Source organism: Euprymna scolopes, chromosome 18, assembly GCF_053919585.1.
Source record: "Euprymna scolopes isolate OS-2025 chromosome 18, ASM5391958v1, whole genome shotgun sequence".
Taxonomy (NCBI): domain Eukaryota; kingdom Metazoa; phylum Mollusca; class Cephalopoda; order Sepiida; family Sepiolidae; genus Euprymna; species Euprymna scolopes.
The window spans coordinates 4,665,777-4,683,063 of NC_136499.1; the positions used below are offsets into that span (position 1 = coordinate 4,665,777).

The 17,287-nt window shown below is 32.6% G+C and overlaps 1 protein-coding gene across 1 annotated transcript in view; it reads right to left on the reverse strand.

The window, feature by feature from the left end:
- Positions 1-17,287, reverse strand: part of LOC145297487 (endosome/lysosome-associated apoptosis and autophagy regulator family member 2-like) — a 305,309-nt gene that overhangs the window by 235,996 nt on the left and 52,026 nt on the right. The window contains exon 3 of the mRNA XM_080143369.1: positions 7,530-7,743. Coding sequence (XP_079999495.1) covers positions 7,530-7,743 — 214 coding nt within the window. The remainder of the gene's footprint in view (positions 1-7,529; positions 7,744-17,287) is intronic.

Below are 17,287 nucleotides of genomic sequence, written 5' to 3' on the forward strand. Positions count from 1 at the left end.
AATAGTTCAAGTGTAAAAACAATCAGAATTGGAAATATATTTCTAACAAATAGACAAACCTGGCTATTTCCAATGGAAACATATTTAGCGAGTGAAGAATGAAAAAAAGTATAAAATGAATTCTTAAAATGTCGACATTTAATCTAAATATTTTACAATGAAGTGCTATTTCAAATTGAACTGCAATGGCAGCGTGACATGCCAAAGAAAAAAAAACATTTCAAACAAAAATGTGACAGATCAAAAAAAACTATTTCAAACAAAAGTGACAGACCAAAGAAAAAAACTATTTTAGAAGGCTAACAAACCAAAGAAAAGCTTGTTTTAAGCATAAGTGTGACAGACCAACGAAAAATCTATTTTAAACCGAGTTGGACAGATGCACCAACAGATAAAATCTCTAATCTCACAATCCTATGGCCTATTTCTATTCTTCCCAACTTGGAAAACATCTAACACACACAAAATCTATACACATGGTTAAGTTAGAAACCGGTAAGCTGATTCTATTAATGGCAATTGGAAAGTGAATCAACAATTGCTGATTCCGTTTTCTTTTTATGTCCTTTTGTACATTTGGTAAGCTGCATGACAAGAGTTGTTCAAAGCAAATATTTTCTTTATGAATCATTTCAAATGAACCTATTTTCAACTTTGTAGTAATACACAACCTTGTCACACTTGCATGGTGTGCATGGTGGACTTTTGATTATTTTTATTTTTTTTATTCTTCACTACAAAAGGGAACAAGTGTAAAAAGTCAGCGTGTTAGCATTTAGTTTTGCCTTTAAAATATTGGTAGATTTTGTTTAATATCTATTAAAGAATCAATACGTATTGTACAGCTCGATATCTTAAGATCCGTTATTTTATTGTAGGGGATCAATTTCACAAATTCTGTGTGAAAATGTCGACTGTCGCAATAACTAATGAATGAAGTTGCATGACTCAAAAGTTGTATTTTAACACATGTTCGTTTTCTTTTTCTCCTGTTCATAAATAATGTTGGAATTACCAAAATATATATGAAAGCAAAACATTAACAGACTTTGAAGAATTTTATTCACAGCTGATCCATTACTTTTTCAAGAGTTTTTATTGAAATCCATAACCTGATTTTAAAATTCAATAAAATAATTATGTCAAATGATTTACACAAGACCGGCCTTATGCCGCAGTAGGTCCATCCTTTTATATGCTCTGCTGATTCATTTTTTTTTTGTTTTTTCAAAATTTTAATTTTCAATTATTATCCTTATCGACACAATCAATTTTGCATAGGGTCCTGCAATTGCTAAGGTCGACCCTGTATATAGAATTAAAGACACGTTCACAGAATATATACTAGGAATGTACAGATCAAATGTTCTGAAATATTTTATAAGATAAGCTCCAAAAAATGTTCTTGTATTCATTTATGAATGAAGTTTATATTAAAAATCGTGTACACTACTAGTATTAAGAAACCTCAGGACAAATGCTATATAGTTTGCAAAATAATCTTATTGAAAAGAGGAAAGAAATGCAAGAATCAAATAAAAGTAAAAGTCAATATAGACATCAAATTTGCGTTTCCTGTATAAGCAAGACCCTAATCCATTTTATAAATGTCAAGGTTATATCCTAAGTTCCAGAAAATCATCGTCATAGACTTAGAATACCTTTATAAGTCAATCTTTACAAACTACTTACATTCACATGGTATTCAGTAATGGCTATAACGCACAATAAAATAGATTGTCTCATATCCAGTCCTCGTGAGGAGGTAAGTAAATAATAAGAGGAATTTCACATTTTATTCACTTTCCCAATTAAGATGATGGAATGTTTCCAAGCAAAAAAGTGTTTTCCCTCTTTCATGGTTTAAATAATGGTTCACACAGAAGACAAATTTCTTTGTAATAGGCATACTATAAATAGATGCATAAAAAAAATGACATGGTTGCTGTAAGCATCTGCTGTTTGATTTCGTTAGCTGTTGTTGCCTTTTGTCTAGATCATGTCAACAAAATATAAACATATGTCTAGACATTTAACCGACTTTGGATGATAAAAGAAAAGGACTTTTCAATCTTTAATTTTATTACTTGTACAAGAAGGAACACCCGACGTTGCCTGGGATTGAATGAGAATCAACGACTGTTCCATACTTCCAATATTTTTATTGTCACTGAAATCGGTAAAATCGATCATTTTTCAATCAAACTGACTGATTTCCTGCTCCAATCAGAAATCAACTCTGGTGCATCATAAGTTCACATAAAGATGACTTAGTCCACAATACATTGTAGCTTACATTGCACTGTAGTAAACCTACTATTGATTTTATAAAATTATTTTTATGATTTAAATTAAAGAAAATGCAAAAAAACAAAAAATAAACAAATATCATAGTTCAATTGTGCTCTAAACAGAAACATTCATTTCAAACGCGCCTCTGTCTTATCAAAGAACTTACTGCTAATTTTATATGCTTATCCCTTCTGCTTGTGTAGTGACAAAACTTCTCAAAACGAACTTGCTATGTTAGGCTGTATAAAAGTGTTAACTTCGTTCAAAATCGAGCTGTTCCTTCTTTAATCTGATTTTTTTTATGGTTGATTTTTGATAAAAAAAAAAACTTTTTAAGTACACTCCCAGACACAAAATATATTTGTGTGAGATTTCATAAAAATCGGCCCAGCCGTTTTGGAGTCCATAGGAAAAGAACTTATACACAGACAAAGTGCCTTCTATATATAAGTAGAGATAATTGATTTTTTTCATAGATTTTATGAAAAAAAAATTATAATCGCTTTATAACTTTTCTACTTTTTTTGACAGTCTCCTCCCCTACCTACAAAGATGGTATCATCTATTTTTTTAATTCCTGCTATAAGTAATGTTTTTCTTTGAGATTTAAACCCGATTGTTATGATAAAGACAGATATAGACTCATCTTTGATTACGTACATTCCAAGAAGAAAAGCAACGTATACAATCATCCCCCCGACCACTGACTGAACAAGCTGCCACGATTGGAGTGGTTATTGCTATAATTTGATGGAAAAGATAATTAGGATTGCAGCAAAGCAATTTTATTTGGTTTCATGGCAACGGTCATGGAAGCAAGCATCCAAGGATGGCGCACGTGTGTATCATAAAAAGTCACCGTCATACAAACTCGAAACCCGACCGATAGGAAACAAAAAGGTGACATATGCAAATTAAGATTTTTTTTTTTTACATAGGCATAACCACCTACCAAGGCCAGAGACCACTCGAGGATAAGGGTTAAGAGTGTACAGTAGTCAATTGGACAATATAGTAATCGTTAGTAATGGAAATTCGGTAAATTTATTAATTTATGTGGAATGGCTCATCAAGAACTTGTTTACGTTAGACTTGAAGACAACCATATTGCAGTCAGCTGGAAAGCAGGAAAACGGAAGACAATTCCACAGGCGTGCAGTTCTAAGAAAGAAGCTTTGTTCATGGAATCTACGTTTAGGTTTAAGCACAGATAAAGAGTGGGGGGAATTATTGATAGTGTTTTCAGCTAGACGAGTGTTTCTTGTGAAAGTTTGGCAAGGTGGAACCAATCGATTTTGAGAAAAAAAATGTTAAAAGCCAGAATTTCTTTCATTGAGATAACATTCTTTTTTTTTTTTACTCGAGTCGTTTGAACATACGGGTAATTTGCATGTAAATGGAAAGAAATACGGATTTTCTACGAAGGTCAAAACAGGAAAAGAAAAAAGATTTTCGTTTTTGCATGTGTCGAGAATACTGCAAACTGAAGAAAAAATCTGTGTTTCTTTTATTTGCATGAACATTTAATGGTATTTTGGTATTTGGCAGTTCAAAGAAAAACTTTGACTTCAACACTTGAGGATTCTTCAATGCAATAATGATTACGAATAGTTTTATTAAAAGATTTTTTTGCATAAATACTGTTGTTAGTTATTACGAAGTCAAGAATTATTTTGGGGACACGCTAACTTTTTGAATCATATTAGATCAGTTATTACATTTTAAGTTCTTCACATTCAGACAAGGCGAATATAAATGGCAGTGACACTAGAACATGATCGAACTGAGATTCATAAATCATGTTCATAGGTGTACAGTTTATTCTATGATTTCATGCCACTGAAACTTGAGCCATTACTGTTGATGATATGAACAGGCTTGTAAGAAACAACAACGCCTAGTTAGATGAATCTGCTCTTCAAAAATTATGGACAAGAAGTGCATAGCCGATCTGAAAAAACATCTTAGCATCCTCTCTTTAGAAGTTATCATGAGGCGTGAAAGATTGAGATGGTTTGGGCATATGAAGAGAATGGATGACGACTTTTGCAACACGGAATGTTCTTTAATGTTAGACACAAATATCGCGACTGGCCAAAAAAAGCGATGGCTGGAAAACATCAAGGCTGACCTACACACTCTAAATATCACAGAGCATCTGGTTAATGATTGCAATACCTGAACAACAGCCATCAACACGAATGTTCACAAGAAGGCATCCAATCTAGTAGCTGGGAATAGAAGACATCAAACCATGTAGTAGTAGTAGATTATTTTTCTCATCTAAAATGGAATATTTTGAATAGATTTGAATAAATCTTTACGTTATGTTCAGCTACACATCAGTTTTTATCATACAAAACAGATTTGTTGGGGGGGGGGGTAAGTCAAGGCTATCAGAATAGGTTTTGCAAAATTCAGTAATGGAGTTTCTAAAAAAAATATTATAAATTATGTAGACTTAATTATTCAAAGCACTCAAAATACTGAAATTCACCATGTTATTTTTGATTATTAAAAAAGACTTTCATGAAACAGACAATCTAATTGAAGATTTGCTAATAGGTTTGTTTTTTTTTAAAGAAATTGAAATGCGATTCGATTAAACAAATCAAAGTATTTATTCTTTTTAAATTCCTAGTTTTTAAAGAGTTTTTGTCCTGCGTGTACACTCATAGTTCTGATCCATTTCTAGACAGTCTTCATAGTATAGTAAATGGGGATAGGGTTTTATGAAAAGATCACAATAAATTATCTTATAATCATTAACAGAAAAGTTCCAAGTTTTATTACATATAATACTCATTTATTTATACACTTATTACATACAATACATATATTGGGTTAGTTTATGTTTTATATAGATGTACACACACACACACACACATATATATATATATAATGTAAACATGTAATTGGATTACATATTTTTAAAATTGATTTTTAAAGCTGAGCCAAGAATCATCAGTATTTTGTTTTATTTCTTTTCTTTACTTGTAAGTGTTGTCAGTAAAGAGACTTGTATATGTAGAGAGAGAGAGAGAGAGATTTGTCTATTTTTACTCATCTGCATAAAAAAAGCATGAAGAGGGGTAGACGCTAAAGTGGGGAAGAAAAGGCAAACAGTCGTTTAAAAGAGAAAGAAAAGATACATACGTCTATACACATTGTGTAAAGGATATGCTCGAGTGAGGAAAGAGAGAGAGAGAGAAAAAAAAAAAGGACAAATAGAGATAGAGAAAGAGAAGAGAGAGGATACGTTGGTCAGCACACATGCGTAAAGACATGCACGTGTGAGAAAACAAAAAGAGAGGAGGGGCGCATACTACAGACAGCAAGAAGAAAAAGATAAAGGTGACTGCTAGAGAGGTGACACAAGTTGGAGATGACAGAGTTAACAGACAACAGGCAGAGATAATGAACAGTGAATTTTCCGTATTTTCTTGTATTGCGGCAGATGAGAAAAATATGAATGAAAAGGCCAATGGACAGGACGATAAATTCCACTATAATTTTAAATGAAATGAACAAAAAATATGAATGAAGTAACGAAAAAGAAATAACTTGTAAACACAAATGGTGCTATGAGAAAAATGTATGAACCGATATTATTCCAGACAAATAAAAAAAGAAGTTCACATATATAAAAAGAAAGTAACTGAGTTTATGACCTCTCTCTCTCTCTCTCTCTCTCTCTCTCTCTCTCTCTCTCTCTCTCTCTCTCTCTCTCTCTTTCACTTGTTGACTAATAAATTTTCATAAACCTTTTGTGTTGATCTGACAAATTTTGCTTGGTGAAATTCGATTAGGAGAATTGGTCCAATACCTAATAACTCGATTATCTTCTCTTTTGTTTTATGTTTCTTCACGTTAGTTCCATCATTTTTCACCCATGTCTTGATAAGAACCTATCTTATTCCTACGTTTCAGCAACATTTTTCCATGAATCCGAGGGAACTTTCTTTTTTATCCATTTGTTGCTAAGGGAATAAGAGACGTGTAACAATGTATGTATTAATATTGGGACGATTAATCTGAATTGGGAACCAGAAAAATGACAACATTTTGGAGTATTGAAATCAGAAAAATTCTATCATAATTTCCAATTACAAAAACTATTCTTCTAACTTTTCTTGGAATGAAATGAACACAGATTTATTTATTAGAAGTTATTCATTTACAAGAAGATTAAGTGACACATAACAGCAGGTTATGAATTCAATTCACAGATTTAACATTGATTAATTTAGTAAAGAAAGATTTCATCCTAGCAAAGTCAGCCAAATGTTTTCAATATTGAACCGAGATTTTTTGTTGAGATCTAAATTTTATGGCCGTCACTTGCTATCCTCAAGTTTATAAAATCCGAACCAGTAATTGAGTTTAGGTTGTTGCCTCAAAAAAAGTGATGAAGTCAGAATCAAACATTGATTTGGGTCAATGTACAGACAATAACAATAACAAACCTCATCTGATATCATGAGAACATATCTGTCCACATTCACTTTACAATGTCACAACAACTTATTCTAGAGAGGGCATAATATATGTCAGAACCTGCTGGATATTAGCCATCTCATTTCCATAGGGTTATGACTGCTTCATAGTATGTGAATTTAAAAAAAAAATGATTAAGTCCTTTTTCAAACCAACCAGAAAATACCCACTTCTGTGTGCAACGATCTTTACTGCTGGAAAGTCAAGAACTGAATTTTAATTGTCACCTAACGTCATTATTTTGGCACAATTTCCATTTACCCTCTTCCGTTACATCATTGCCTCCTTCTACTCTTTTCCCCATCTTCCCTCTTCCTCTCTCCGAATCTCCCACTCTTCTTGTAATTACTTTTTTTCTTTCCTTTTTCTCTTCTTAAAATTTTTTGATTAATTAAACATTTTTCCTCCTATCAACTGGATCTTTTTCTTAACCAATTTTGAATGAAATCACGCTTTAATTCAGCCTTTTTTCTCTGTCTCTTAACTTGCCACTCCCTTCTTCCTATATGTAGGTTCAGCCTACGTATACAAATGACAAAATACATGTTTGTAGATATATCACAATATCTTTTTAAATGTATTTTTTTTATTAAATTATTTTTTTATTTAAAAAAAAAAAAAAACATTTCCAGGTTTTCCAATTAATCAAAAGATTAGAATCCAAATGGTGTGAAAAAATTTTTTTAAACTTTATAATTTTTTTTTGAATAGAAAAAGCAATTAAAATCTTTGCCACCAACCTCGAACAGTTTGTTGTATCTGTGCTGTATTGATTTTCTTTAGACAGAATACTAATCTCGGAGAAGCGTTCAGTCTTAATGTAAAATCCGGGTGGCAAATGGTCCCAACTGTCAAAGCGAACGCCACCACCAAGTGAATATGTTCCATTTGGACATGAGTGACATTCCTGATCTCCTTGAATGTCCAAGTATTGACCAGCGTCACATGTAAATGCTGTAAGGAGACAGAAATATATATATAAGAATCAATGATGTAAATAAAATTAGAATTTATATTAAATGGTTGTTTATCTTGAAATGAAATATGAAGAGATTGAATCCTAATAAGTTGCAAATTTTTAGTGGTAAACATGAAATTGACGAGACAGAAAAGACAATTAGTTGGTTATTTAGATTTTACGTAACAATGCAATTAATTAGTTTCGACCAAATTTTTAAAAACAGTTTTAATATGAAGGAACTTCGAAGTGGTACTTTTAATTTAATAATTCCTTGAATGGAAAGCCATTCTTGTAACAGGAAAATGATCTAAAAAGAAATAAATATCAGAGAAAAGAAAATTATCCGATAAATGGCGTTGTCCCAATTGAAAACTGGCAGCATCAATCCAGTCAGAGAAGCTTTGAATTGTAAAGAATTCCAGGCAAAAAAATAATATTAATCCAGTCGGGATCAGCAGAGTGTAATTCCTTTCTCATGTCAAGATGTTCAAATCTTTGTGATCATACTCATATAGTATAGCAAAAATATTGCAATAACATTTCTAAATTTTACTTGAATATTATTCAATGGCATTATTTTCATGCTTTGTCCCAATATATCATAATATTAACACATTGGATTAAGGTTTTTTTATTACATGAATGAGTACATTCATGACCTGATGAGATTGGAGACTGAAAAATGATTACATTTGTGGAGGCATTCAGCATACAGATTATATACAGATATATATATATATATATATATATATATATATAGTTGTGTAAAATACTTTTAAAGAGAAAACACTAACATTTATTCAAAATGAAATTAATTTTATGCTTCAGAATTTTGTTAGATGAGACCTTCAATCCTCAGTGTGAGTAACATTCACAAATACAACTGCGAATTACTTAGGACTTTTACCCACTCATGGCTGGTGGAATGAGATCATATACCTGTGCATTGAATAAAGGGTTCAGCAAGATACAACTGAAGAAGTTTAGAGGTTACAAAACGTAAAAATAAATTTCAACATGAGAATAGTACTTCAAAGAATCCAAATAATACAAAAATGAATTTTAATAATAAAAAAAACATATATACAAAAAGAAAAAATATATATTTTGATAGTATATGAAAATTATATTTATATTCGTAAGGATATTAAATAAACATTATAATGAAATTCTATTCAGTTCAACCAATGAAAACTTTGCAATGGCATATCAAGATGTCTGAACTAAATTTTCTAAATGTATCAAAATGCATATCTTTTTGATGCATTTAGAAAATTTAGTTCAGACATCTTGATATGCCATTGCAAAGTTTTCATTGGTTGAACTGAATAGAATTTCATTATAATGTTTATTTAATATCCTTACGAATATAAATATAATTTTCATATAATATTAATAATATACAGGGTGTTTCAAAAGTCTTGGGAACATTACAAAGTTATTAAAAATCGTTATGTTCCCAAGACTTTTGAAACACCCTGTGTATTTGGTCAATTCATAATTCTTCAATTGGCCAGTGTTTAGCAAGATTGCAACCAAATTTAAATCAAATAATAGTAACAATAAGACTTTCTAATTAGACAGTGTTCAGTCTATTAATATATATTTGGTCAATTCAAAATGCTTGGATTGACATGTTTTTCAAGTATTTGCCAAGACTGCGATAAAGTTGAAATCCAATATGAGAAATACATTTTTAATCCAAGATTTCCTAATTAGATTGTTCAGTCTTTAACAGTTGATTAAATTTATGCAGACATGAAAGAATTAGATATCATTATTATTAAAAATCAAGATTGCTATCAGAGTCTTGATGGGTGTAGGCAAGATTATATTGATTTCCCCTTGCTGATAAATCGGACAATCAGTCAACAGTGGAAAGTAAAATCCCAAGGTTTACAGTGATTAAGTGTTTATTAAGTCCACCTTCATATCAACCGATAATATTGTTCCATTGAAACATTTTAATGCCTTTTTAGATAATGTCATAGTTAAATGGGACAGACATATTGATAGCTGAAATATAATGAATGTTAATAAAAACTATAGAAGCTTCAAACTTTTACTACTGCTTTGTGTCACTCAGAGTGCTGGCCGTCTGCAAAAAAACAGAAACTTTACCCATGAATGAATTTGTGGGGTGACTACTGACATCTTTGATGTCTGTGTATGTAACACACACACCTTTAAACGAAGCAAAGCAAGGGAAACTAGAAAGAATACGAAATAAAAAGCAGAGGGAAAAAGAAAGTGACAATCAAACATCCAGAGAAAAGGGTGGGGAAATCAAAAGTCTGAATAGTTAAACAGAAGACAAACACAAAACAGAAATAAAAATGAGGTGGAAAAAAAAAATAAATCGTAAAATATTAAACCATACAAAATCAATGCAGTTTTATTTCATATAGCATCTTGTAATGGCTTCGGTATCAATGTATTAATAATTTATATGACTTGGCAGCATTCACGATGGATTAAATTGATTCATTGCTTTCTCCTTCACTGACCAAGGACAGAATAAGTGCAGCATCAGAACAGATATTACACTTTGTTCCTAGATAAAAGGAAACTTCATTTATCTTAAATATCTGAGAAAAAAAAATTCATTAAAGCAATTTTCTTTATGAAATGTATATCTTTTTTGATACAAGATGTGGCACTTGGCCAACGTTTGGCGAGGAAGAATGAGGGCTGTCTCTCCTCTTTTTGATATATTTTCTAAACTAGTTACAGTCACCACAATACCACATTCACTCTACGAGCAATCCTAATTAACATTATACCCAGTGTTTTGATAATTTTTTTTTTAATTTATTTATAAAATATATATATATATATATATATATATATATATATATATATATATAATTTCATTAGATTGGAGTGGAGGGAGGTTACTAAAAAACATGAACATACCTGAAAAGTATATGTGTGGATGTCTAAGTAGCAAATTTCATCAAAAATGCTTGCCATTGGCACACAGAATGACGTACACTTTTAATTAAGAGAAAATCCAGTTTCCCAAAATGAGGCAGAGTAGATTGGGACCAAAATATCACTTTTTTCCTCACACATAAGTGCACCTCAGTAAACAAGCAATAAATTCTTCCCCTCTTCAGAAGGAGGAGGTAATACCTAGAGTAATGATCTCCTGAAATGAAAAAAGTTTCTACACTTTGAACCTTCTCTAAAGACAAGATTCTGCATAATAGATCTGCTGGCCATTTTATCTAAAATTTAAAAACTTTCTGTTCCGTCTGCCTGTTTCCCACCTGACTACAACTTGGATGTCTTCAAATCCAACGTAAACAAATTCCTGATGAACCGCCCCCTTAAGTAGACACTTTATGAAATCTCAACACTAACGTACAACGTACTGTACATGCAATAACCCTTATCCATGAGTGGCTTCCGGGCCTTGATAAGTGGTGACCTCCTTGTAAAAAAAAAAAAAAAAAAAAAAATTATTGTACAAGACAAATAATTTCTTGTAAATACCATAAAATATTGTCCGACATTGTCTATTTCTCAATCTTTTTTTTTTTTTTTTTAACTTTTAATCATTTTAGACTAACACATCGTGTTGAAGGTAAATGGCATGTACTTAGCAATAAATAATCATTTGTTTATTCAATTTCACAGCAAATTCCTTCTTTGATTACAAGAACAAATAATGGTTCACAAAGATCAAATGATTCAGGAGTTTTTTTAGCCAATCTTTTCACCTAAGACATCAAGATCAAAAGAATTAGATTCCAACCTTTTATTGTCAAAAAGTACAAATTTAAAAAAAAGGCTTATTACAATAAAAGATTTACAAATATAAAAATACCAACTATATTTACTCTATTATTTTGAACAGAAAGAAAAGAAAAGGCAATAGATCATGCATCAGATATATATATATATATATATATATATATATATATATATATAAAGCTGAATGTGTGCGGGCGTGTGTGTGTGTGTGTGTGTGTGTGTGTGTGTGTGTGTGTGTGTGTGTGTGTGTGTGTGTGTGTGTGTGTGTGTGTGTGTGTGTGTGTGTGTGTGTGTGTGATCATGAATAGGCTCCTATATGGTTGACTATATATATCCCTCAAGTAATCTTCTTCAGATGCATTCATTCAATAAGTTTTTTGTTTTTCTTTTTTAAAGTTACTTATTTTGTGGGGGCATCCTACAAAATGCCACGTAGTTTTTGAAATTATTTTTCATTAACTCTTTTCCTCGTATAATTACTAGAATGATGGAGATCTTTCTAAGATTCCAGTTTCTTTTCATGTTGCACTTTAGACCTTGGTATTTCGTTATCTTTTCCATCTCAACTCTATTTAATCCAGCATCATTAGGGACATTAACTCCTACCAAGGTTGCTTTTCTTCTTTTTCCATATCACAGTGTCAGGTTTAATAGTGTCGTTTTCTAGGTGCACAGTTGTAGAAATTGTATGTTTACTAATGAAAATGATGAAATGAAACTTTACTGTGTCAAAACAACCATCAGGCAAAACCTTCTAAAGATATATTAAAATAAATATTTTTAATAAATAATGTCATACATATTTACCAATATGAAAGTCTTGTATCCTCAACAAATAATCCTCCATTCTATAAATAAGATCAATGTGTATTTGTATATACATGAATAAAGATCCATTCTGTCACCCAAAAGTTAGCAAGTAAAACATGTGCCTTTTTCTAGCACCCAAATAAAAACATTTTAAGATGGTGGGAGAAAGTAGCCTTAAATGAATTTGGAAAAAATATACTCAAAAAGTCAACAGTTGATGTGTTTGTTTTTCATTATGGCCTTTATTCAGTCTTCAGAGACAATGGATGTCCTCTGTAAAGGTGCCTGCGTTTGTAATTGTAAAGTCAGGGTTGTGCAATCCCCAACTAAACTGTTGCAATACTTTTGGTATCTCTGTGAGGGCATGATTACAAAAAATCAGTCTACATTTATAAACATGGCTGAGAAGAACTGACCAATCAAATAGAACCACTCCATAAAATATACTCAACCTCTTAAAATTCCTGCACATAATTTTTCTTCTTCACATGGGAAGGAACTCTTTGTCTTCGTCTGCAAACTTTTACAATTCAAAGATTCTCTGGATTTGATACTGCCATTTTATTTGAAACAACATTTCTAAAACTAAAATGACTTACAACTCCAAACACACCTCACCTGACTTGGCACTGCTTTATTCCAGATGCAACAAGAAGTTCAAGATGACTGGAAATAATACCGAGATAAGCGCATACAGCAGCTGGTATTCCCAAATGGTCACCCATTTAGTATTGACCAGGCTTAATGTTGTTTAACTTTGGCGATCTAATGAGAACCAGTGTGACAATGTGATTATGCTGTATGTGTTTTTTTTTATGTCATCAGAAATGATAATCTATATATAAAAACAAAAATTGCTGATGTAACTGTGAACACTGGCGAATTATAATTTTTAACAGATGGTGTGTTATATTAATAATACGGTGTGGAAAACTTACAAATTTCGACAGTTGAGAAAAATTTGGTGGATTTTATCGTGTGGCATTTTATATTGCTGTCGGGAGTCCATGCTTAAATTACAAATTAGAATCTTGTTATTCGTTTAGTCTAGCGTAAAATAGCATTTCATGCGAAAAGGTAGGCTGCTATCGAGAACATGTTCAATGTTGAAAAGTGTAATGGATTCTTTTGTTGTTATGGTAACGAGGTATGGCCAATCCAAAGCAAACAAATCATGGGTTGCCATGATAACAAAATTTACGATTTTTTTTTCTTTTTTATCAGAATGTTCATATCCAAAGTAAATTCTAATATCTTTCATTTAAGCAGTAGTGCTGTGGGGTAAAACTTGTGGTTAGAAAAGACAAATTAAAAATTGTGATTTAGATTTTTTTTTATTGAAACAATTAAAAAAAATCCTAAATGATTCTAATTTAACAACTTGAGAATGCCCTAGAGGTTTCAAACACAATCACAAAAGAGTTACATGATGAAAGAGATGTTTTACAGGCAAAAAGCAACATTACTGTGTATTAGCAATGAAACAAAAGTAGGGGAAGATTATAAAGTCTAGAGAAAACTCTAAAAGTACATTTTCTTTGAAAATAACACTTTTTTTCCATTTCCTGTTGACATAGTTTGTCATATTGTATCTCAATTATACCGCACTCACTTTCGGCTCCTTTTTTTTTTTTCTTTTTATTACATTTTCACCCCAAACAAGGCACATTGCCACTTTGATGTAGGGGGCTACTATCAGGGACATAATCTACAAGGGCACTATGCGGGAAGTTGGGCAGCAAGATGTCGGTTCATGTTACACTTGAACTTCTGCATGTCAGTACAGTTGGGGAAGCAGGAACCCGGAAGGAAATTCCAAAGTCTAGCGGTTCTGGAGAAGAAACTACTAGGGATCTCTACTGTGAAGGGGTGTGATTTAGTTGCTTGTCGGGTTTGTTGAAGGTATTTACGTCGAGGGGGTACAAGTGCTTGCAGTTCGTTGGAGCATTCACTGTTAAAGTACTTGTAGAACAGGCAGAGGGATGCTACATTTCGTCGATGGGACAGAGGCTGAAGCTTAGATGACAGTTCAGGACCTATCAGGTTGGCGACTCTCTTTTGAACCTTGTGTAGGAGCGAGAGACTAGTAACAGATGCACCAGCCAAAATATGACAATACTCCATACATGAGTGAATGGTGGCGTTATAGAGGTACAGGATACTTTCAGGCGTTAGTAGCTTTCTAGCACGGTAGAGAGAAACTATCTTCTTCACAGCGGTTCTGGCAATGTTTTCAATATAATTGTTCCAAGTCATGTTTCCTGTGAACATTAGGCTGAGGAGTTTAAAAGATCTACTTTCAGATAAAGAGTCTTTGGCCATTGCTATTGGTGGTAGAGAAGGTTTCTTGTAATTATTGAAGGAAACAAGTTTAGTCTTGGCAGAATTGAATGTGACCATCCATTTTTGTCCCCATTCCACTACAGATTGGAGATCATTCTCTAGTGTTTCTGTCATTTCTTTAGATATGTGTTCATTTGTTTTCTTGTCATGTCTGTTATAGAGTGTGGTGTCATCAGCATATATTCCCATCTCACAGACAATTTTGTCAGGGAGGTCATTTATGAATATTAGAAATAATAGAGGTCCAAGGATAGACCCTTGAGGCACTCCTGTATTTATATCATTGTTTAGATGTACGACCATCTAGGACAACCTGGATTTTTCCCTTATCTAAGAAGGATTTAATTATGTTAAGTATTCTACCAGTGACACCGTATGATCTGATTTTCCTAAGAAGACCTTCATGCCATACCCTATCAAAAGCCTTAGATATATCTAGAGCTACTGCTCTACCCTCCCCTGCTTTGTCTCTACCTATGAAACAAGCTGCAATAATGTCATATTTCACAAATGCTATCAAAATTGTTCTTATTTTTAACACATAAAAATTCGATATTTTAGCTTTCCATAATATGAATTTCTTATAAAACAAACCTCATGAAGTTCAACATTATTAGCATGAAAGTGTGGAAGCAAAAAGAGATAAATTAAACTTATTTCAATTTGCAACAACTATCATCCCGGTTGGGTTGAGCTGGCTTCCTCCCAAGCAAATCAAGTGTCTAAATAGTGCAGCCAACATTTGACGATTATGAGCTAGGTCACACAATATGGTCAACTAATCCTAATCTCATAGGGAACATCAACCACTCGTGGACATTTTAGCGCTGCTAAGTCATCACTCAGATCTTCAGCTTCTCAAAGTACCATCCCTCATCACTGTGGCTAGTATTGTCTAAAACTTTGGTTTCTTGTAGGTCCATCCACGATATATCGGTCTGGCACTCAACAGTGTTAAAACTCCCAACCTGGCTAGAAAGGCTCTGGTGTAAATCCAGATGAGTACTCCAGAAACCAGTGGCCTCAAGTCATTTTGTCAGTGTTTATGGATAATCTATAGAATCAGGAATTTGCAAGGGTAAGACTTGAAACGCTTCTCTTAATAAAATCCCAACAAAACTTTCTCATGAATAGTATAATGATTGAAATTGGAAGCGATTATTGGTTACATAGAAGGTTTCTAGTGCAACATAAAAAGATTTTGCGTTTGAGAAGATTATGATCTCATCTTAAATGGATCCAAGTGAATGAACAAGCAATAAAATACATTTTACTGATTAAAATTTAACTGAGACAAAATTGCATGGAACAATTTGCTCCTTTTTTTTTTTTTTTCAAAGTTTTTTTTATCACCTGAATTATGATGTAGATGATTAAAAAAAATATGTATTGTTAATTTTAGTTAATTTAAAGGGTAACAAGCCACGCGTGCGTGGTCCCCCTCTGGTGCTGCATGTGAGATGACACCACAAAAAATAGTGAAGAAATGATGAATGGGAGAAGTGTGAAGGGCCAGCGTTGCTTTCACATTTTCGACAAGTTTCAGAAAAATCTAATGGATGGGGCAAAAGTTATGGGATAAAAAATGTCATTTTTTGCAATTTTGGGGCATTTGTGACCCCTTCTGAGTTTCTGGGGATGCCGAATCCCAGTGAAAAGGGACAAACGGTGCAGTTTCACACCTTAAGAAATGTATATTTGAGTTGACCACCGTGAAAAACCACTATATAGTCAGACATATCGTTTTTGTTGAGAAATATGACAAAAGAGTTTTTAGCACTGAAAGTCCCCGGGGACGCGAATCAGAATTTTGTTAGGGTCACTCATACCGGATTTAAATTAAGAACAATGGGCTCCACATTTTGGCCAAATTTCAGAAAAATCTAATGGATAGATCAAAAGTTATGGGGCAAAACATGTCATTTTTGGCCATTTTGGGGTATTTTTTACCTCTTTTGAGCCCCTGGGGATGCAACAGGATTTTCACAAAAAAGATTTTTACTGTGCACATCTACTTAATGAAATAGAATTTGTGGCAAAATTTCAGGAAAAACTAATAGACGGTTATCTGGCAATCGTTCAGACACACAGACGCATGCACGGACGGAAGCACGGACGCCACTGAAAACATAGGTCCCTCTCCGATAAATTGGGGGACCAATAATACTATGATTGTTTTCAAACTGGAAAAATAAAGTTCAATAGTTAAACTACCACTGAGAATATTTGCATTTCATAAACTTACCTTGATTATTATCCATAATGTTTGAAAAAAGTGTGTTTTTGACAAAAAACAAAATCCTGTACTCTTTGAGACAGATGGCGGCATACTGAATGTAAGCAATGGACAGTTGCAATTTGGAGGTATCTGGCATCTACCATGGTACTGAACTAATACGTACAAGGTGTGTTTGAATAAATTTCCACCTTATGTCGTTATATGCATTTATTTACGACTGAATGAATTAGTTCAACGAGGTCATAAATGGTTAAAGAAAAAGAGTTGGTTGGTTGGTTGTTTTTGTTTTACGGCATATCAACCCTTTTCAGGTTATTTAATGCCGAATCCAAAGATTTTGAAGAAAACATTTTTAATAGAATATATTTGTTGTTTTCAAGTCGGTT